General features: G+C 42.8%; 1 protein-coding gene across 3 annotated transcripts; it reads right to left on the minus strand.

Annotated features, from left to right (window-relative positions):
- Positions 1–479: 479 nt before the first annotated feature.
- On the minus strand, positions 480–16,481 carry LOC127932293 (replication initiator 1-like). 3 transcript variants are annotated; one of them, XR_008144712.1, is made up of 3 exons: positions 5,086–5,533; positions 3,702–3,733; positions 480–2,413 (listed from the first exon to the last, which is right to left on the minus strand). XR_008144712.1 is itself a non-coding variant. In XM_052527606.1 (2 exons), the coding sequence occupies exons 1-2, from the start codon at positions 16,387–16,389 to the stop codon at positions 1,515–1,517; spliced, it is 924 nt and encodes a 307-aa protein (XP_052383566.1). In that variant the 5' UTR covers positions 16,390–16,481; the 3' UTR covers positions 480–1,514. The 3 variants fall into 3 exon arrangements, 2 of the variants coding, with proteins under 2 accessions (XP_052383566.1, XP_052383567.1); XM_052527606.1 differs by lacking the exons at positions 3,702–3,733; positions 5,086–5,533 and adding an exon at positions 16,365–16,481; XM_052527607.1 differs by lacking the exon at positions 3,702–3,733 and having other exon boundaries at positions 5,086–5,517.
- Positions 16,482–24,542: the final 8,061 nt, after the last annotated feature.

Genomic DNA, 24,542 nt, shown 5'->3' on the forward strand with positions numbered 1-24,542 from the left:
AACCACACTCTGCCGTGAGGCCAGGGATAGTAGATACTATATGTATCTGGAAATCAAACTCTTTTCCACCGTAGGCACAGCAAGCAAGGGCCCTTTTTTTGAATAAATGGTAGCTAGATTCTCCAGTGTGTTTTTTTAAAGCTGTTTCTATGTGTAGCCAAGTGGCTGCCATTTTCTAAGGCAGTTTGGTACATTCCAATTTGAGGGCTCTGCCACTTCTACTCCACAATCCCAAAGGGACGTGCAGAATGCATCGGTCAAAGCTGGACTTTCTCTTGTGTATTTTAAATGTCTCCTCGCTGTAGTGTTTTGTATACCGTTAGTGTATATTACTGAAAGGGGAGACTCAGACCATTTATTGCAATGAAGGGAACCCACTGGATTTTTATTTTGTACTGTAGAGAAATAAGGTATGGTAAATGACAAATAGGTGACATTATTTATAGATTTAAAGCAGATCTTGTTTTAGAGAATGAAGGTTAATGGTTGTAGATGTAATGGTTTATTTAAATTCCCCCAAGATGTGACAGTTGAACTTCTGTGGGCACTATACTTGTAGATGTTTTGTCTGTTTTGCCTGCATTTCTTAAAGATCTTTTCAATAGTTATCAGGGGATATGAAGTGAATAGACTGTGTTCAGTGCCAGCGCTTCCATGAACACGCTTGGTACATTTTGTATTTTTTACATTCACATCGAGCTGGTGTAGAAATTACACTGTAGCAAATGACAATATCATGCAAAGTTACAGAACTCGCACCCAATGGAGCATGTCTGGGAACCACTAGTACTGAAAGATGTGGAATCTTACCCCTCTTTGTGAAGTTCTGTCATTTATTTTAAAATGGACACCCCCTTGTAATGTCAATATTTTTGTTGAAATGGGGTTGGGCATTTTGACATTGTGGAGTTCAAATTACGGCAGCTTGTTTTAATACGTAATTCCTTGAGGTTCTGTGACTTTGTGAAGGACTAATGTGTTTGTCAATGTTTCAATGCATTTTATTTCGAGAAAATAAAAATGATTCTCTTAAGCAATAAATAGTTTTTCATTATTCCAACTCATTGCCTGCTGCCCTCCCATGGTAAGTGCTGCCCTCCCAGGATCGGTTTACCCTCCACTGGCTCCACAAATCCTACTCATAACCATGAGGGGAACCACATTTGACCATAAATCAGTTTTATAGGTTTGAAAAATGATCTGACGAATGCAAGGACAATTTCTTGGACTATTCGAGACATTCCAAAACAAACTACAAGGAATTCCTGTCTAATGACGTGAATACATCAAGAGACTTTGAAAAGCAGGCCATGGATTTAATTACTCTCTATTGTTGGATCAAATCAAACCTTTACATATGTTTTGCAAAAGTAAATTCATGACATTGATTTATCTGAAACCCACAGAATGAATGAGCCAGAGTTGCTTTGCTTTTCCAAAGAGTGTTGTCCATCTGACAAGATGTCTTTGTCCTAATTACTTTGTTTCTTCGGGAACTTTCTTTCCTGTGCTACTCAGTATGTGCAAGTCCGTATGTGTTCAGTTAGGTTCCCCTTCCGATTGAAGCTTTTCCCACAGTCTTTACAGCTAAATGGTTTCTCTCCTGTGTGAGTAAGAATGTGTCTCATTAAGTCCCCCTTCTGAATGAAGCTCTTCCCACAGTCACCACAGCCAAATGGTTTCTCGCCTGTGTGAATCCTCATATGTCTGGACAGATGTCCTTTGAGTTTGAAGGTCTTTCCACAAAAGGGGCAGATACAGGGTCTCTCCACATGACAGAATCTGACATGGGCCTTCAATTTACAGGTGGAGTTGTAGCGTTTTTTGCAGAGGTGGCATTCGCTGGGTCTCTTGGTGAGAGTCACATGCTCCTGCAGGTCAGCTGTCAGAGCAAACGTTTCACCACAGTCACAGCAGCGGTGAGTTTTTCTAGACATGGTGCTGGGCTTGGGACAGTGTTCCCCCATTGATGGGTTGGGATCCAGTGGTGGGCTGTGATGGAATGGTGACAGCAGCCTAAGTCCTACTAGGTCACTGCTTACAGATGAGCTGTGGCTATAGTTTTGATTATCTGGAGGGTCACAGGGAATGTCGAGACCCTCTAGATGGGTAACGGTGACAAAATGTGGGAGGTCCACTGATTTAGAGTTACTGTCTCTGTTCTCCACTGTCTGGGTTTGGGGAAGAGAAAAGGACTGTGGGTTTTCCTGATCACATTTACTTTTCACACAAGGAGGTAATTTGAACACACTGAAATCTTCCTCCTGACAGGTCCAGAGTTCCTCCTGTTCCTCTTTAATCTGTGTGGGTTCTCGGTCCTCCTGCTGTAGACTGGTTCTCCACTCCTGCTCAGAGTGCTGCTGCTTAGGGGGAACCTTGTCTTCAGTGACAGCAACAGATAACTGAAGGGACTCTGGAGGGAAGGCGAGGAGGCGCAGAGGTTAGCTATACCATTATAAATAAAAACCCTTTATCTCTGTAGAAGATATACAGTACCAGTCAAATGTTTGGGGACACCTACTCATTCATTGGTTTTTATTTTTACTATTTTCTACATTGTAGAATAGACAACTATGAAGACAACTATGAAATAACACATGGAATCATATAACCAAAAAAGTATTAAACAAATCAAAATATTTTATTTGTGATTCTTCAAAATAGCCACCCTTTGCCTTGACAGCTTTGCACACTTGGCATTCTCTGAAACCAACTTCATGAGGTAGTCACCTGGAATGCATTTCAATTAACAGGTGTGCCTTGTTAAAAGGACATTAGACCGGTGGAAATCTGTCCTTTGGTCTAGAGGTCGACTAATTATGATTTTTCAACGCCGATACCGATTATTGGAGGAACAAAAAAGCCGATACCGATTAATCGGCTGATTTAAAAATGTAATAAATGTATTTATAATAATGACAATTACAACAATACTGAATGAACACTTATTTTAACTTAATATAATACATCAATAAAATCAATTTAGCCTCAAGTAGATAATGAAACATGTTCAATTTGGTTTAAATAATGCAAAAACGAAGTGTTGGAGAAGAAAGTAAAAGTGCAATATGTGCTATGTAAGAAAGCTAACGTTTCAGTTCCTTGCTCAGAACATGAGAACACATGAAAGCTGGTGTTTCCTTTTAACGTGAGTCTTCAATATTCCCAGGTAAGAAGTTTGAGGTTGAAGTTATTATAGGACTATTTCCCTCTATACCATTTGTATTTCATTAACCTTTGACTATTGGATGTTCTTATAGGCACTTTAGTATTGCCAGTGTAACAGTATAGCTTCCGTCCGGCTCTTCCCTGGGCTCGAACCAGCAACACAATGACAACAGCTACGACATCGAAGCGTTACCCATGCAGAGCAAGGGAAGCGCGTGCTAACTAGCCAGCCATTTCACTTCGGTCACACCAGCCTCATCTCGGGAGTTGATAGGTTTGAAGTCATAAACAGCGCCATGCTTGACGCACAATGAAGAGCTGCTGGCAAAACGCACGAAAGTGCAGTTTGAATGAACGTTTACCGCCTACCACCGCTCAATCAGATACTTAGGTACTTGTATGCTCAGTCAGATTATATGCAACACAGGACACGCTAGATAATATCTAGTAATATCATCAACCGTGTGTAGTTAACTAGTGATTATGATTGTTTGTTTTTTATAAGATAAGTTGAATGCTAGCTAGCAACTTACCTTGGTTTACTGCATTTGCGTAACAGGCAGTCCTTGTGGAGTGCAACGAGAGAGAGGCAGGTCGTTATTGCGTTGGACTAGTTAACTGTAAGATTTCAAGATTTGATTCCCCGAGCTGACAAGGTGAAAATCTGTCTTTCTGCCCCTGAACGGGGCAGTTAACCCACCGTTCCTAGGCCGTCATTGAAAATAAGAATGTGTTCTTAACTGACTTGCCTAGTTAAATAAAGATGTAAAAAATTGGCAAATTGGTGCCCAAAAATAACGATTTACGATTGTTATGAAAACTTGAAATCGGCCATTCCGATTAATCGGTCGAACTCTACTTTGGTCTAATGAGTGCAAATGTGAGACTTTTAGTTCCAACAGCCGTATCTTCGTGAGTCACATAATAGGTGGACGGATGATCTCTGCATGTGTGATTCCCACCATGAAGCATGGAGGAGGAGGTGTGATGGTGCTTTGCTGGTGACACTGATTTATTTAGAATTCAAGGCACACTTAACCACCATGGCTACCACAGCATTCTGAAGAGATACACCATCCCAGCTGGTTTGCGCTTGGTGGAATTTTCATTTGTTTTTCAACAGGACAATGACCCAACACCCCTTCAGGCCGTCTAAGGACAATATGACCAAGAAGGAGAGTGATGGAGTGCTGCATCAGATGACCTGGCCTCCACAATCCCCTGACCTCAGCCCAATTTAGATGGTTTGGGATGAGATTTTTATTTTACCTTTCTTTAACGAGGCAAGTTAATTAAAAACAAATTATTATTTTCAATGACATCCTAGGAACGGTGGGTTAACTGCCTTGTTCAGGGGCAGAACAACAGCTTGTCAGCTCGGGGATTTGATCTTCCAACCTTCCGGTTACTAGTCCAACGCTCTCACCACTAGGCTATCTGCCACCCAGATTGAAGGAAAAGCAGCCAACAAGTGCCCAGCATATGTGTGAACTCCTTCAAGACTATTGGAAAAACATTCCAGGTGAAGCTGGTTGAGAGAATGCCAAGAGTGCAAATCTGTCATCAAAGCAAAGGGTTGCTACTTTGAAGAATCTCAAATATATTTTTGGTTACTACATGATTCCATATGTGCTATTTCATAGTTTTGATGTCTTCACTATTATTCTACAATGTAGAAAATAGTAAACATACATTAAAACCCTTGAAAGACTAGGTGTGTTCAAACTTTTGACTGGTACTGTATATAGATAGATATACACACAGCTTTTAGACATGCCTGAGTGATATTCTATTTCAAGAAAATGTTTGTGAAACTTCAACATGCACGATAAGTTTATATATATAATTATCACTGTTAGTCTATATTAACAACTTAGCTGTTAATAAAACATTATTGTAGCTAGAATATTTGTAGACCTTTTCTACATTGGTTTATGTCCGGGGTTATCCGCAGCAGTCTCCGCAGATTATCATTCTCCTCCTGGTACTCGGTTACCGTTTTCTCAACTGCCCCGAAAATCTCCACAGCAGCCGCTGTTAAACGCTCATTTAAGAACACGCGCAACATCTGTAATGTAGACATTTTCAGACGACTGAAAGGTGGGTAATTAAGCTAGTATGGCCAAATATACTAATAACTAACCCCTTTTGCCTGTGGTATGGCTTCGTCCACGAGGAAAAATGGTAGCCACTAGCCACAAACAAAACAAACCCTCTCCCAGTTTTACGTCCGTATTGTCGTCTTCTGTTTGTGTCAGTCATTGGTGAGCCCGTAAACGCATCACAGCACCTCCATGTGGATGGATGATTAATAGAGAATAAAATGTTTCTAAACCAGCCAGGTCACCTGTGATACAAGTCAATATCGGCGTCAACCCATGACGTGGAACCAGACCACGAGGGGCAACAGTGAGCTGTTACCTTCAAGTTGGTTTCGGTTCTGCTAGGGTGTTGTGAACGGGGATGGCGGATGGGTGTAAGCAACTGCCTCTTGTACCAATTGTTCCATTAACTCTGAGCTCTTAAGGTTAGGCATTAACTCTAAATGGTTAACGATTGGAATAGGCTTAAAACAAAAATCTCAGAAATAATTTAGCTGGATTCCAACATGCAACTTTCGGCACCAGTGGCAGATTCTTTGGTAAGGTTTTCTGCTTCTGGTGCCAAAGGTTTATTTTTCAAATCCAGTAATGTTGTTTTTGAGATTTTCATTTTAAGTCTATCCCAAACCTTAACCCATATATACTATGATACCACCCCACAGTATCAGATATACTGTAGTACCACCCCACAGTACCAGATATACTGTAGTACCACCCCACAGAAACATATATAATGTAGTACCACCCCACAGAAACATATATAATGTAGTACCACCCCACAGTAACTGATATACTATGCTACCACCCCACAGTATCAGATATACTGTAGTACCGCCCCACAGTAACAGATATACTTTAGTACCACCCCACAGTATCAGATATACTGTAGTACAACCCCACAGAAACAGATATACTGTAGTACCACCCCACAGAAACAGATATACGATGCTACCACCCCACAGTATCAGATATACTGTAGTACCACCCCACAGTAACAGATACACTTTAGTACCACCCCACAGTATCAGATATACTGTAGTACCGCCCCACAGTATCTGATATACTGTAGTACCGCCCCACAGTAACTGATATACTATGCTACCACCCCACAGTATCAGATATACTGTAGTACCACCCCACAGAAACAGATATACTGTAGTACCACCCCACAGTAACAGATACACTTTAGTACCAACCCACAGTATCAGATATACTGTAGTACCACCCCACAGTATCAGATATACTGTAGTACCACCCCACAGTATCAGATATACTGTAGTACCACCCCACAGAAACAGATATACTGTAGTACCACCCCACAGAAACAGATATACGATGCTACCACCCCACAGTATCATATATACTGTAGTACCACCCCACAGTAACAGATACACTTTAGTACCACCCCACAGTATCAGATATACTGTAGTACCGCCCCACAGTATCTGATATACTGTAGTACCGCCCCACAGTAACTGATATACTATGCTACCACCCCACAGTATCAGATATACTGTAGTACCACCCCACAGAAACAGATATACTGTAGTACCACCCCACAGTAACAGATACATTTTAGTACCACCCCACAGTATCAGATATACTGTAGTACCACCCCACAGTATCAGATATACTGTAGTACCACCCCACAGTATCAGATATACTGTAGTACCACCCCACAGTATCAGATATACCGTAGTACCACCCCACAGTCTCAGATATACCGTAGTACCATCCCACAGTATCAGATATACCGTAGTACCACCCCACAGTATCAGATATACCGTAGTACCACCCCACAGTATCAGATATACCGTAGTACCACCCCACAGTATAAGATATACTGTAGTACCACCCCACAGTATAAGATATACTGTAGTACCACCCCACAGTAACTGATATACTATGCTACCACCCCACAGTATCAGATCTACTGTAGTACCACCCCACAGTAACTGATATACTATGCTACCACCCCACAGTATCAGATATACCGTAGTACCACCCCACAGTATCAGATATACCGTAGTATCACCCCACAGTATCAGATATACTGTAGTACCACCCCACAGTATCAGATCTACTGTAGTACCACCCCACAGTAACTGATATACTATGCTACCACCCCACAGTAACTGATATACTATGCTACCACCCCACAGTATCAGATATACCGTAGTACCACCCCACAGTATCAGATATACCGTAGTATCACCCCACAGTATCAGATATACTGTAGTACCACCCCACAGTATCAGATCTACTGTAGTACCACCCCACAGTAACGGATATACTATGCTACCACCCCACAGTATCAGATATACCGTAGTACCACCCCACAGTATCAGATATACTGTAGTACCACCCCACAGTAACTGATATACTATGCTACCACCCCACAGAATCAGATCTACTGTAGTACCACCCCACAGTAACTGATATACTATGCTACCACCCCACAGTATCAGATATACTGTAGTACCGCCCCACAGTAACAGATATACTTTAGTACCACCCCACAGTATCAGATATACTGTAGTACAACCCCACAGAAACAGATATACTGTAGTACCACCCCACAGAAACAGATATACGATGCTACCACCCCACAGTATCAGATATACTGTAGTACCACCCCACAGTAACAGATACACTTTAGTACCAACCCACAGTATCAGATATACTGTAGTACCACCCCACAGTATCAGATATACTGTAGTACCACCCCACAGTATCAGATATACTGTAGTACCACCCCACAGAAACAGATATACTGTAGTACCACCCCACAGAAACAGATATACGATGCTACCACCCCACAGTATCATATATACTGTAGTACCACCCCACAGTAACAGATACACTTTAGTACCACCCCACAGTATCAGATATACTGTAGTACCGCCCACAGTATCTGATATACTGTAGTACCGCCCCACAGTAACTGATATACTATGCTACCACCCCACAGTATCAGATATACTGTAGTACCACCCCACAGAAACAGATATACTGTAGTACCACCCCACAGTAACAGATACACTTTAGTACCACCCCACAGTATCAGATATACTGTAGTACCACCCCACAGTATCAGATATACTGTAGTACCACCCCACAGTATCAGATATACCGTAGTACCACCCCACAGTATCAGATATACCGTAGTACCACCCCACAGTATCAGATATACCGTAGTACCACCCCACAGTATAAGATATACTGTAGTACCACCCCACAGTAACTGATATACTATGCTACCACCCCACAGTATCAGATCTACTGTAGTACCACCCCACAGTAACTGATATACTATGCTACCACCCCACAGTATCAGATATACCGTAGTACCACCCCACAGTATCAGATATACCGTAGTATCACCCCACAGTATCAGATATACTGTAGTACCACCCCACAGTATCAGATCTACTGTAGTACCACCCCACAGTAACTGATATACTATGCTACCACCCCACAGTAACTGATATACTATGCTACCACCCCACAGTATCAGATATACCGTAGTACCACCCCACAGTATCAGATATACCGTAGTATCACCCCACAGTATCAGATATACTGTAGTACCACCCCACAGTATCAGATCTACTGTAGTACCACCCCACAGTAACGGATATACTATGCTACCACCCCACAGTATCAGATATACCGTAGTACCACCCCACAGTATCAGATATACTGTAGTACCACCCCACAGTAACTGATATACTATGCTACCACCCCACAGAATCAGATCTACTGTAGTACCACCCCACAGTAACTGATATACTATGCTACCACCCCACAGTATCAGATATACTGTAGTACCACCCCACAGTAACAGATATACTTTAGTACCACCCCACAGTATCAGATATACTGTAGTACCACCCCACAGAAACAGATATACGATGCTACCACCCCACAGTATCAGATATACCGTAGTACCACCCCACAGTATCAGATATACTGTAGTACCACCCCACAGTATCAGATATACCGTAGTACCACCCCACAGTATCAGATATACCGTAGTACCACCCCACAGTATCAGATATACCGTAGTACCACCCCACAGTATCAGATATACCGTAGTATCACCCCACAGTATCAGATATACCGTAGTATCACCCCACAGTATCAGATATACCGTAGTATCACCCCACAGTATCAGATATACTGTAGTACCACCCCACAGTAACTGATATACTATGCTACCACCCCACAGTATCAGATATACTGTAGTACCACCCCACAGAAACAGATATACTGTAGTACCACCCCACAGTAACAGATACACTTTAGTACCACCCCACAGTATCAGATATACTGTAGTACCACCCCACAGTATCAGATATACTGTAGTACCACCCCACAGTATCAGATATACTGTAGTACCGCCCCACAGAAACAGATATACTGTAGTACCACCCCACAGAAACAGATATACGATGCTACCACCCCACAGTATCAGATATACTGTAGTACCACCCCACAGTAACAGATACACTTTAGTACCACCCCACAGTATCAGATATACTGTAGTACCGCCCCCACAGTATCTGATATACTGTAGTACCGCCCCACAGTAACTGATATACTATGCTACCACCCCACAGTATCAGATATACTGTAGTACCACCCCACAGAAACAGATATACTGTAGTACCACCCCACAGTAACAGATACACTTTAGTACCACCCCACAGTATCAGATATACTGTAGTACCACCCCACAGTATCAGATATACTGTAGTACCACCCCACAGTATCAGATATACTGTAGTACCACCCCACAGTATCAGATATACTGTAGTACCACCCCACAGTATCAGATATACCGTAGTACCAGCCCACAGTCTCAGATATACCGTAGTACCACCCCACAGTATCAGATATACTGTAGTACCACCCCACAGTATCAGATATACTGTAGTACCACCCCACAGTAACTGATATACTATGCTACCACCCCACAGTATCAGATATACTGTAGTACCACCCCACAGTAACTGATATACTATGCTACCACCCCACAGTATCAGATCTACTGTAGTACCACCCCACAGTAACTGATATACTATGCTACCACCCCACAGTATCAGATCTACTGTAGTACCACCCCACAGTAACTGATATACTATGCTACCACCCCACAGTATCAGATATACTGTAGTACCACCCCACAGAAACAGATATACTGTAGTACCACCCCACAGAAACAGATATACGATGCTACCACCCCACAGTATCAGATATACCGTAGTACCACCCCACAGTATCAGATATACTGTAGTACCACCCCACAGTATCAGATATACCGTAGTACCACCCCACAGTATCAGATATACCGTAGTACCACCCCACAGTATCAGATATACCGTAGTACCACCCCACAGTATCAGATATACCGTAGTATCACCCCACAGTATCAGATATACCGTAGTATCACCCCACAGTATCAGATATACCGTAGTATCACCCCACAGTATCAGATATACTGTAGTACCACCCCACAGTAACTGATATACTATGCTACCACCCCACAGTATCAGATATACTGTAGTACCACCCCACAGAAACAGATATACTGTAGTACCACCCCACAGTAACAGATATACTGTAGTACCACCCCACAGAAACAGATATACGATGCTACCACCCCACAGTATCAGATATACCGTAGTACCACCCCACAGTATCAGATATACCGTAGTATCACCCCACAGTATCAGATATACTGTAGTACCACCCCACAGTAACTGATATACTATGCTACCACCCCACAGAAACAGATATACTGTAGTACCACCCCACAGAAACAGATATACGATGCTACCACCCCACAGTATCAGATATACCGTAGTACCACCCCACAGTATCAGATATACTGTAGTACCACCCCACAGTATCAGATATACCGTAGTACCACCCCACAGTATCAGATATACCGTAGTACCACCCCACAGTATCAGATATACCGTAGTACCACCCCACAGTATCAGATATACCGTAGTATCACCCCACAGTATCAGATATACCGTAGTATCACCCCACAGTATCAGATATACCGTAGTATCACCCCACAGTATCAGATATACTGTAGTACCACCCCACAGTAACTGATATACTATGCTACCACCCCACAGTATCAGATATACTGTAGTACCACCCCACAGAAACAGATATACTGTAGTACCACCCCACAGTAACAGATACACTTTAGTACCACCCCACAGTATCAGATATACTGTAGTACCACCCCACAGTATCAGATATACTGTAGTACCACCCCACAGTATCAGATATACTGTAGTACCGCCCCACAGAAACAGATATACTGTAGTACCACCCCACAGAAACAGATATACGATGCTACCACCCCACAGTATCAGATATACTGTAGTACCACCCCACAGTAACAGATACACTTTAGTACCACCCCACAGTATCAGATATACTGTAGTACCGCCCCACAGTATCTGATATACTGTAGTACCGCCCCACAGTAACTGATATACTATGCTACCACCCCACAGTATCAGATATACTGTAGTACCACCCCACAGAAACAGATATACTGTAGTACCACCCCACAGTAACAGATACACTTTAGTACCACCCCACAGTATCAGATATACTGTAGTACCACCCCACAGTATCAGATATACTGTAGTACCACCCCACAGTATCAGATATACTGTAGTACCACCCCACAGTATCAGATATACTGTAGTACCACCCCACAGTATCAGATATACCGTAGTACCAGCCCACAGTCTCAGATATACCGTAGTACCACCCCACAGTATCAGATATACTGTAGTACCACCCCACAGTATCAGATATACTGTAGTACCACCCCACAGTAACTGATATACTATGCTACCACCCCACAGTATCAGATATACTGTAGTACCACCCCACAGTAACTGATATACTATGCTACCACCCCACAGTATCAGATCTACTGTAGTACCACCCCACAGTAACTGATATACTATGCTACCACCCCACAGTATCAGATATACCGTAGTACCACCCCACAGTATCAGATATACCGTAGTATCACCCCACAGTATCAGATATACTGTAGTACCACCCCACAGTAACTGATATACTATGCTACCACCCCACAGTATCAGATCTACTGTAGTACCACCCCACAGTAACTGATATACTATGCTACCACCCCACAGTATCAGATATACTGTAGTACCACCCCACAGAAACAGATATACTGTAGTACCACCCCACAGAAACAGATATACGATGCTACCACCCCACAGTATCAGATATACCGTAGTACCACCCCACAGTATCAGATATACCGTAGTACCACCCCACAGTATCAGATATACCGTAGTACCACCCCACAGTATAAGATATACTGTAGTACCACCCCACAGTAACTGATATACTATGCTACCACCCCACAGTATCAGATCTACTGTAGTACCACCCCACAGTAACTGATATACTATGCTACCACCCCACAGTATCAGATATACCGTAGTACCACCCCACAGTATCAGATATACCGTAGTATCACCCCACAGTATCAGATATACTGTAGTACCACCCCACAGTATCAGATCTACTGTAGTACCACCCCACAGTAACTGATATACTATGCTACCACCCCACAGTAACTGATATACTATGCTACCACCCCACAGTATCAGATATACCGTAGTACCACCCCACAGTATCAAATATACCGTAGTATCACCCCACAGTATCAGATCTACTGTAGTACCACCCCACAGTAACGGATATACTATGCTACCACCCCACAGTATCAGATATACCGTAGTACCACCCCACAGTATCAGATATACTGTAGTACCACCCCACAGTATCAGATATACTGTAGTACCACCCCACAGTAACTGATATACTATGCTACCACCCCACAGAATCAGATCTACTGTAGTACCACCCCACAGTAACTGATATACTATGCTACCACCCCACAGTATCAGATATACTGTAGTACCACCCCACAGTAACAGATATACTGTAGTACCACCCCACAGTATCAGATATACTGTAGTACCACCCCACAGTATCAGATATACTGTAGTACCACCCCACAGTATCAGATATACTGTAGTACCACCCCACAGTACCAGATATACTGTAGTACCACCCCACAGTACCAGATATACTGTAGTACCACCCCACAGTACCAGACATACTGTAGTACCACCCCACAGAAACAGATATAATGTAGTACCACCCCACAGTATCAGATATACTGTAGTACCACCCCACAGTAACTGATATACTATGCTACCACCCCACAGTATCAGATATCCTGTAGTACCACCCCACAGTATCAGATATACCGTAGTACCACCCCACAGTATCAGATATACCGTAGTACCACCCCACAGTATCAGATATACTGTAGTACCACCCCACAGTAACTGATATACTATGCTACCACCCCACAGTATCAGATATACTGTAGTACAACCCCACAGAAACAGATATACTGTAGTACCACCCCACAGAAACAGATATACGATGCTACCACCCCACAGTATCAGATATCCTGTAGTACCACCCCACAGTATCAGATATATCGTAGTACCACCCCACAGTATCAGATATACCGTAGTACCACCCCACAGTATCAGATATACTGTAGTACCACCCCACAGTAACTGATATACTATGCTACCACCCCACAGTATCAGATCTACTGTAGTACCACCCCACAGTATCAGATATACTATGGTACCACCCCACAGTATCAGATATACATTCGGAGTTAATGCCTAACCTTAAAGAATTGGAATAAATGTCTACGCTTAACCTTAAACACTATGACATTTGACATTTGGAACCACTTCAAAATTTGACGTTTGAGAAACATGGATGAACATCTCATTCTAAAGTGAGACTGAGAACTTGTTGTTCTAAACACTTCTCCGTTCACGTGGATGCTACCATGATTAAGGATCATCCTGAATGAATCTGTGAATAATGTTAGTTAGTTACAGAAGCATGTTAGAAGTTACAGAAGCACAAATATCATACCCCCCAAATAAATGCTTACCTCCCCTGTTATTGTAATGGTGAGCGGTTAGTATGTCTTGGGGGTATGATATTTGTTCATCTAACTCACTCATCATTATTCAGGATTCATTCAGGACTATCCATAATCATGGTAGCATCCACATTAATGTAGATGTGTTTAGAAACGTATTATATTGTTATTTACAATATAAAGGTGACTCTAAAATGACACAATTCATTATTTACTATTCATTTCTATTGGGCATAAAATGTTCAGAAACACAACCAAAACAAACAGCAAATGCATCCAAATTGTTTGTAGAGTCTCAAGCTTGATGTAATCATTGCGTGCTAGGAATATGGGGCCAAATACTAAACTTTTGACTACTTTAATACACATGTAAGTGAATTTGTCCCAATACTTTTGGTCCCCTAAAATGGGGGGAACTATGTACAACAAGTGCTGTAATTTCAAAACGGTTCACCTGATATGGATAAAATACACTCAAATTAAAGCTGATAGTCTGCACGTTAATCTCCTAGGCATATTATCATTTCAAATCCAAAGTGCTGGAGTACAGATCCAAAACAATAAAAGATTGTGTCACTGTCCCAATACTTTTGGAGCTCACTGTAGGTCAGATCAGCCTTATTCTAAAATTGATTAGATTGTTTTTTCCCCCCTCATCAATCAACATGCATTAACCCATAATGACAAAGCAAAACCAGGTTTTTAGACATTTTTGATCATTAAAAAAATATCACATTTATGTAAGTATTCAGACCATTTACTCAGTACTTCACCGATGCACCTTTGGCAGCGATTACAGAATCGAGTCTTCTAGGGAATTATGCTATAAGCTTGGCACAGCTGTATTTGGGGATTTTCTCCCATTCTTCTCTGCAGATCGTCTCAAGCTCTGTCAGGTTGGATGGGGAGCGTTGCTGACCAGCTATTTTCAGGTCTCTCCAGAGATGTTCGATCGGGTTCAAGTCCGGGCTCTGGCTGGGCCACTCAAGGACATTCAGACACTTGTCCCGAAGCCACTCCTGCGTTGTCCTGTTGGAAGGTGAACATTCGCCCCAGTCTGAGGACCTGCCGGCTCTGGATGAGGTTTTCATCAAGGATCTCTCTGTACTTTGCTCCGTTCATTTTTGTTTTTGTTGATCCTGACAAGTCTCCCAGTCCCTGCCGCTGAAAAATATCCCCACAGCATGATGCTGCCACCACCATGCTTCACCGTAGGGATGATGCCAGGTTTCCTCCAGACATGACGCTTGGCATTAGAGTTCAATCGTAGTTTCATCAGACCAGAGAATCTTGTTTCTCATGATCTGAGAGTCTTTAGGCACCTTTTGGCAAACTCCAAGCGGGCTGTTATGTGTATTTTACTGTAGAGTGGCTTCCATCTGGCCACTCTACCATAAAGGCATGATTGGTGGAGTGCTGCAGAGATGGTTGCCCTTCCCCAGATCTGTGCCTCGACACAATCCTGTCTCGGAGCTCTAGGGACAATTCCCTCAACCTCATGGCTTGATTTCTACTCTGACATGCGCTGTGGGACCTTATATAGACAGGTGTGTGCCTTTCCAAATCATGTCCAATCATTTGAAATTACCACAGGTGGACATGAATCAAGTTGTAGAAACATCTCAAGGATGGTCAATGGAAACAGGAGGCACCTGAGCTCAATTTCGAGACTCATAGCAAAGGGTCTGAATAATAATGTAAATAAGGTATTTCTGTTTTGCTAAAATAAAAACTGTTTTCGCTTTGTCATTATGGGGTATTGTGCGTAGATTGCTGATGATTATAATTTTTTCAATCCATTTTAGAAAAAGACTGACGTAACAGAATGATGAAAAAGCCAAGGAGTTTGACATTGTATTGTAGGCATTGTACGTCAGTGCATTATCACTTAACTACCTACAAAATATTTGGCTAGACAGTAACAACAACAAAAACGTGAAAGACATTTTTCTCAGTTTCACTGTTTTGCGTAGTTAATGCTCTCTGTAGGGCAGTATACATATCTAGCCAAAACTCGACTTGACGCTCAGTACCTTTGTTGAAACGCAGTTTGCCCATAATGTTTGCACCGCAGTGACGAACCAGGGAGTTAGTTTGAAAATATACCTCAATCCGGGGATGGTAGGTGACGTTCAGTGGAGGCTGCTGAGGGGAGAATGGCTCATAATAATGGCTGGAACAGAGCAAATGGAATGGCATCAAACACATCGTTTCCAGCCCATTGGATTCCACAACACTTACAGCAGCTACTCTCCCCAATGCTGGACGTTAATGGAATCCAATGTGCTGCTTTAGCATTAGCTAGCCTTTATAGAACAGTTTTTAATGTAACTTTTACTGTGAAGGATTAAAAAGTTGTCTGTCATGAAAAGCTTATTGAAATAGCATATTGCTTGTAATGTGCACTCAGGCATGTCTAAAGGCTGTAGGTCTATATAACATAGATATCTATCATTCAGTTGTACCATTGAATTGTTCTATTTAATTCTGTGGTATACAGATAACCACTGCTCCTACTTGGCTTCTCTCCAGACTCCCTGTAGCTGTCTCTGAAGAGAATGTTTCCCTTGAGCAGCAGCACCATGGCCAGGAGTGGAGCCACAGTCTGGGGAAGGAGGCCCCAGAGCCCACACAGATTCAACCGGAACTGGAGGAAGTCAGGATCAGTCAGGAGGACGAGCAGAATCAAGGGCAGGAGGCCAGATGTCAGAGTTAAAATTCCCTCATCCCTGGGTGAAAAATTAATATGATCAGGAGAACCCATTTCATAATTCCCGAACTCAAACTGTGGAGAACAAAGATACCTCACACCTTTTGTCACGGTTACCCACCCAAAGGGTCTTGACATTCCCTGTGACCCGACAGATAATCAAAACAATGCCTCCAGCAACAGTTTGGCTGCAAGCAGCGACCCAGTAGGACTTGACAGCAGCCCACCATTGGATCCCAACCTATCAATGGGGGAATACTGTTCCAAACCCAGCATCACTTCTAGAAAAACTCACAGCTGCTGTGATTATCGTGAAAGATTTGCTCGGAGAGCTGACTTGCAGGGGCTTTTTTATTTTACCAGGTAAGTTGACTGAGAACACATTCTCATTTACAGCAACAACCTGGGGAATAGATACAGGGGAGAGGAGGGGGATGCATGAGCCAATTGTAAACTGGGGATGATTAGGTGGCCCAGATTGGGAATTTATCCAGGAAACCACGGTTAACACTCCTACTCTTATGATAAGTGCCATGGGATCTTTAGTGACCACAGAGTCTCAGGACACCCATTTAACATCCCATCCAAAAGACTGCACCCTACACAGGGCAATGTCCCCAATCACTACCCTGGTGTATTGGTATATTAATTTAGACCAGAGGAAAGATTGCATCCAACTGGCCCTCCACCACTTCCAGCAGCATCTGGTCTCCCATCCAGGAAATGACCAGGACCAACCCTGCTTAGCTTCAGAAGTAAGCCAGCAGTGGGATGCAGGGTATGTTGAAATGGCATGTTACTCTCGCCAAGAAGAGACCCAGCGAATGCCGCCTCTGCAAAAAACACTACAACTCCACCTGTAAATTGAAGGCCCATGTCAGACTCTGTCACATGGAGAAACCCTGCACCTGCGCCTTTTGTGGAAATACCTTCAAACACAAAGGTCTGTCCAGACATATGAGGATTCACACAGGAGAGAAACCTTTTAGCTGTGTTGACTGTGGGAAAGGCTTAAATCTGAAAGGGAACCTGAACTTACACATACTGACTCGCAGAGGAGTGAAGAAAGAAACAAATGAAGAAAACACAATGGAAAAAACGAATTAGGACAAAGACATCTTGTTAGAAGATGTAAAACACTTTGGAAAAGCAAAGAAAGTCTGGATCATTCATTGTCTGTGTTTCAGATAAATTGATGTCATGAATTTACTTTTGTAAAACGTTCTATGTAAATAAAGTTTCATTTGATCTAAGAGGACAGAGTAGTTAAACTCACAGGTCTGCTGTTCAGTCTCGATGTTTTCACGTCATTATAAACAGGAATTCCTACTAGTTTGTCTCCAGAATAGTCTGACTGATGTTATTGATACATAAAACTATATATTCTCTAAGAAAATGTGTCCTTGCATTTGTCCAATAATACTTTTTATACATTTTGTCTTAAAGTTGCTCATTTAGGATATTGACGTAATCTTGTATATACATTTTTTAAATACTGTTAATGTTGACACAATGTATTTGGTAGGTAACTACAGACTGATCTATGGTCCATTTTGTGTTTCCCCTGCTCATGGTTTTGAGTAGGATTTGTGGAGCCAGTGGAGGGTAAACTGATCCTAGACCTGTATGTCTAAGGGCAATGTCTGGACCTCTATGGCCAAGGACTGTGGCCATAGCCCTCTTTGTTGTCTGTTCCCCCAGAACCACTACATCACCAAACATAGCACAATCTACAGCACTAACTGGAGATACTGTCCTCAGACATTGAACATCTAGGGCTTGTTTCAATCCATATTGTAGAACGTCTACGGTAGAGCGCAATTGATATTTAATTTCCTATTTAGTCGACATACTGTACGCAATGTTTACTATGACTGCACGCAATGTTTACTATGACTGCAATCGCCGCGAAGGCAGGAACAGTGCCTTTAAATTTCAATCTGACCATGCCACGAATCTCCTCGATAAAGATGGAGTCGAGACCCTAATTGCATAGGCCTATACGTTTTTCCCACTAATTTACCATGCCTGCTTATTTTTGCCTTTTTCGTATATCTGAAAGGGGTAGGTGGCAAAAAAAACAATGAAAAATAAAACCCACCTAAAGACCTAGAGCTCTATTAAATCCATATTACGGAAATCCAGCGTTACAACGTGATTGAACTTTAAAGGCAATGTTCCCGCGTTTAGCAGAGACTCCATTCATGGTGAACGCTGCGTAAATGGGCTCAATCAGAAACAACCTTCAAAGGTATACTTCGGGAATGTGGCAATGAGGCCCTTTATCTATTTCCCCAGAGTTAGATGAACTATTAGATGATACCATTTTTATGTCTCTGTTAGAGGAAATTTGAGGTAGTTTCGCGAACCAATGCTAACTAGCGTTAGCGCAATGACTGCAAGTCTATGTATCTGCTAGCATGCTAGTAACGCTTGAGCGATACACAGCACCTCCATGTGGGTGGAGTTTTACTTCAAGCTCCAGAAATAGAAAACTTAATGTGGGGAAACATGAACTGAATTGAAAGACAATACATTTTAACACAGGCGACTCCTGACAACTGCAACTGCTTGGGACTGCATTTAAAAACGTGAATGCGCTTATGAGAAGACATTTAAACATGTTAACCCTCGCAAGGCTGCAAGCCCAGACGGCATCCCCAGCCGCGCCCTCAGAGCATGTGCAGACCAGCTGGCCGGTGTGTTTACGGACATATTCAATCAATCCCTATACCAGTCTGCTGTTCCCACATGCTTCAAGAGGGCCACCATTGTTCCTGTTCCCAAGAAAGCTAAGGTAACTGAGCTAAACGACTACCGCCCCGTAGCACTCACTTCCGTTATCATGAAGTGCTTTGAGAGACTAGTCAAGGACCATATCACCTCCACCCTACCTGACACCCTAGACCCACTCCAATTTGCTTACCGCCCAAATAGGTCCACAGACGATGCAATCTCAACCACACTGCACACTGCCCTAACCCACCTGGACAAGAGGAATACCTATGTGAGAATGCTGTTCATCGACTACAGCTCGGCATTCAACACCATAGTACCCTCCAAGCTCGTCATCAAGCTCGAGACCCTGGGTCTCGACCCCGCCCTGTGCAACTGGGTACTGGACTTCCTGACGGGTCGCCCCCAGGTGGTGAGGGTAGGCAACAACATCTCCTCCCCGCTGATCCTCAACACGGGGGCCCCACAAGGGTGCGTTCTGAGCCCTCTCCTGTACTCCCTGTTCACCCACGACTGCGTGGCTACGCACGCCTCCAACTCAATCATCAAGTTTGCGGACGACACAACAGTGGTAGGCTTGATTACCAACAACGACGAGACGGCCTACAGGGAGGAGGTGAGGGCCCTCGGAGTGTGGTGTCAGGAAAATAACCTCACACTCAACGTCAACAAAACTAAGGAAATGATTGTGGACTTCAGGAAACAGCAGAGGGAACACCCCCTATCCACATCGATGGAACAGTAGTGGAGAGGGTAGCAAGTTTTAAGTTCCTCGGCATACACATCACAGACAAACTGAATTGGTCCACTCACACTGACAGCGTCGTGAAGAAGGCGCAGCAGCGCCTATTCAACCTCAGGAGGCTGAAGAAATTCGGCTTGTCACCAAAAGCACTCACAAACTTCTACAGATGCGCAATCGAGAGCATCCTGGCGGGCTGTATCACCGCCTGGTACGGCAACTGCTCCGCCCTCAACCGTAAGGCTCTCCAGAGGGTAGTGAGGACTGCACAACGCATCACCGGGGGCAAACTACCTGCTCTCCAGGACACCTACACCACCCGTTGTTACAGGAAGGCCATAAAGATCATCAAGGACATCAACCACCCGAACCACTGCCTGTTCACCCCGCTATCATCCAGAAGGCGCGGTCAGTACAGGTGCATCAAAGCTGGGACCGAGAGACTGAAAAACAGCTTCTATCTCAAGGCCATCAGACTGTTAAACAGCCACCACTAACAGTGAGTGGCTGCTGCCAACACACTGTCATTGACACTGACCCAACTCCAGCCATTTTAATAATGGGAAATGATGTAATTATATCACTAGCCACTTTAAACAATGCTACCTTATATAATGTTACTTACCCTACATTATTCATCTCATATGCATATGTATATACTGTACTCTACATCATCGACTGCATCCTTATGTAATACATGTATCACTAGCCACTTTAACTATGCCACTTTGTTTACTTTGTCTACACACTCATCTCATATGTATATACTGTACTCGATACCATCTACTGTATGCTGCTCTGTACCATCACTCATTCATATATCCTTATGTACATATTCCTTATCCCCTTACACTGTGTATAAGACAGTAGTTTTGGAATTGTTAGTTAGATTACTTGTTGGTTATCACTGCATTGTCGGAACTAGAAGCACAAGCATTTCGCTACACTCGCATTAACATCTGCTAACCATGTGTATGTGACAAATAAAATTTGATTTGATTTGATTTGAGAACAATTACAAAGAATGTCACTGAAATGGGACTGGACAAACATTGTTGTGCGCATAGTTTTCACTTATACAAAGTGCACTTATCAGGAATTTACTTTAAATCATTACTTCCATAAAGACTCAAAGAATATCATGAATGAGCAGCATTAGGTAAAAATTTATGACAAAAAGACATATGGAAGGAGATATTTTCTGGAAAGTGTAAACATTTTTAATGCGTCAATAACATCAGCCAGACCATTGTCTCATCATCCGAAGAGACATTCCAAAACAAACAACCAGATATTCCTGTTGGTGATAATGTGAAAACATCAACAGACTTTCAACAGCAGACCTGTGAGATTCACATAATACTGCATACTACCGTTTGATCATTACCTCACCTTTCAAATACAATGAAACCTTGTTTACATGGAATGTTCTGTAAAAGTACATTCATCACACATCCATTTATCTTAAGACAGCAGCAGGAATGGTCCAGAGGTGCTTTGCTGAGACTTGTCCACATCCTGCTTTTTTATTCCCACCTGTTGATAGAATATATTTGTCCTAATTCACTTTCTTTCAGTTTTCATCCTGTTTTCTTTCTTCCTTTGTGTACCTTATCCACATGCTTAGATAAGCCCTACGAGTGAATCTTTTACCACAGACTAAGCAACCATGTTGTTTCTCTCCTGTGCGAGTCTGTATGTGCACCTTCAGCTGCCCCCTCCGATTGAAGCTTTTCCCACAGTCACCACAGCTAAATGATTTCTCTCCTGTGTGAATCGTCATGTGCCTGAAAAGATGTCCTTTGAGTTTGAAGGAATTGCCACAAAAGGGAAGGTGCAGGGTTTCTCCATGTGACTGATTTGGACATGGACCTTCAATCTACAGGTGGAGGTGTAGCGTTTTTTGCAGAGGTGGCATTCGCTGGGTCTCTTCTTGGCGAGAGTCACATGCTCCTGCAGGTCAGCTGTCAGAGCAAACGTTTCACCACAGTCACAGCAGCGGTGAGTTTTTCTAGACGTGGTGCTGGGTTTGGGACAGTGTTCCCCCATTGATGGGTTGGGATCCAATGGTGGGCTACTATCAAGTCCTACTGGGTCGCTGCTTACAGCTGAGCTGTGGCTGAAGGTATTGTTTTGTTTATCTGGAGGGTCACAGGAAGTGTCTAGACTCTTCAGACGGGTCACAGTACCAAATGGTTCAGGTTCCATTGTTTTAGAATCACTCTCTGTTCTCCACTGTCTGGGTTTGGGGAAGAGTCAAGGACTGAAATGGGTTCTCCTGATCGCATTCACTTTTCACACGGGGTCTTTGATAACAAAGAGCCCTTGAAGCTGATCTTCATCATCCTGACTGGTCTTAACTTCCTCCTCTTGCTCTTTAATCTGTGTGGGCTCTGGGTCCTCCTGCCCCAGACTGGGTCTCCACTTCTGCTCACAATGCTGTTGCTCAGTAGAAACCTCCTTTCAGAGACAGTGAGAGAGAGCTGCAGGGAGTCTGGAGGGAAGGAGCCGTCTTTAAACATCAGTGCCAATAAAAACTGAAGTCAGTGAATTGAAGAAGTGAGATGAAATTGTAATTCAAAAATGTTGAAATGGAATCTAAAAACTATTTTCAATAAACCAAACATAAAAAGCTATTTGTTTTCAAAGTTTTTCCATCATGAATTATACATTCAAATCACTTCCTGGTTTTCATGACGGGCAAGGTTTTTATTCATTCACAGTAAAAAAAATGTAAAACAACTTCTTAAATTGGTTAGATGATGATCACTGTTAGCCTAAACAGTTTATTAATTGAGTATAACTGTATATAACTGTATATACAGTACCAGTCAAAGGTTTGGACACACCTACTAATTGTTACTATCTTCTACATTGTAGAATAATAGTGAAAACATCAAACTATGAAATAACACATATGGAATCATTTAGTAACCAAAAGTGTTAAACAAATACAAATATACATATATTTTAGATTCTTAAAAGTAGCCATCCTTGATTACAGCTTTGCATACTCTTGGTACTCTCTCAATCAGCTTCATGAGGTAGTCACCTGGAATGCATTTCAATTAACAGGTGTGCCTTGTTAAAAGTAAATTTGTGGATTTTCTTTCCTTCTTAATGCATTTGAGCCAATCAATTGTGTTGTGACAAGGTATGGGTGGTATACAGCAGATAACCCTATTTGGTAATGACCAAGTCCACAATATGGCAAGAACAGCTCAAATAAGCAAAGACAAATGACAGGCCATCATTACTTTAAGACATGAAGGTCAGTCAATCTGGGAAATTTCAATAACTTTGAAAGTTTCTTCAAGTGCCATGATGAAACTGGCTCTCATGAGGACCGCCACAGGAAAGGAAGACTCAGAGTTAGCTCTGCTGCAGAGGATAAATTCATGAGAGTTACCAGCCTCAGAATTTGCTGCCCAAATAAATGCTTCACAGAGTTCAAGTAACAAACACATCTCAACATCAACTGTTCAGAGGAGACTGAGTGAATCAGGCCTTCATGGTCGAATTGCTGCAAAGAAACCACTACTAAAGGACACCAATAATAAGAAGAGACTTGCTTGTGCCAAGAAACACGAGCAATGGACATTAGACTGGGGGAAATCTGTCCTTTGGTCTGATGAGTCCAAATTTGAGATGATTGGTTCCAACCCATCGTGTCTTTGTGAGACAGAGTAGCTGAACGGATTATCTCTGCATGTGTGGTTCCCACCGTGAAGTATGGAGGAGGTGTCGGGGTGCTTTGCTGGTGACCCTGTCCGTGGTTTTTATTTATTATGAGGCACACTTAACCAGCATGGCTACCACCGCATTTTGCAGCAATACACAGAATGGTTTGCACTTAGTCCCACTGTCATTTGTTTGTCAACAGGACAATGACCCAACACCCCTCCAGGCTGTGTAAGGGCTATTTGGCCAAGAAGGAGCACGACGGAATGCTGCATCAGATGACCTGGTCTCCACAATCCCCCGACCTCAGCCCAAATGAGATGGTTTGGGATGAATTGGACC

This window comes from Oncorhynchus keta, chromosome 10 (assembly GCF_023373465.1).
Source record: "Oncorhynchus keta strain PuntledgeMale-10-30-2019 chromosome 10, Oket_V2, whole genome shotgun sequence".
NCBI classification, from domain to species: domain Eukaryota; kingdom Metazoa; phylum Chordata; class Actinopteri; order Salmoniformes; family Salmonidae; genus Oncorhynchus; species Oncorhynchus keta.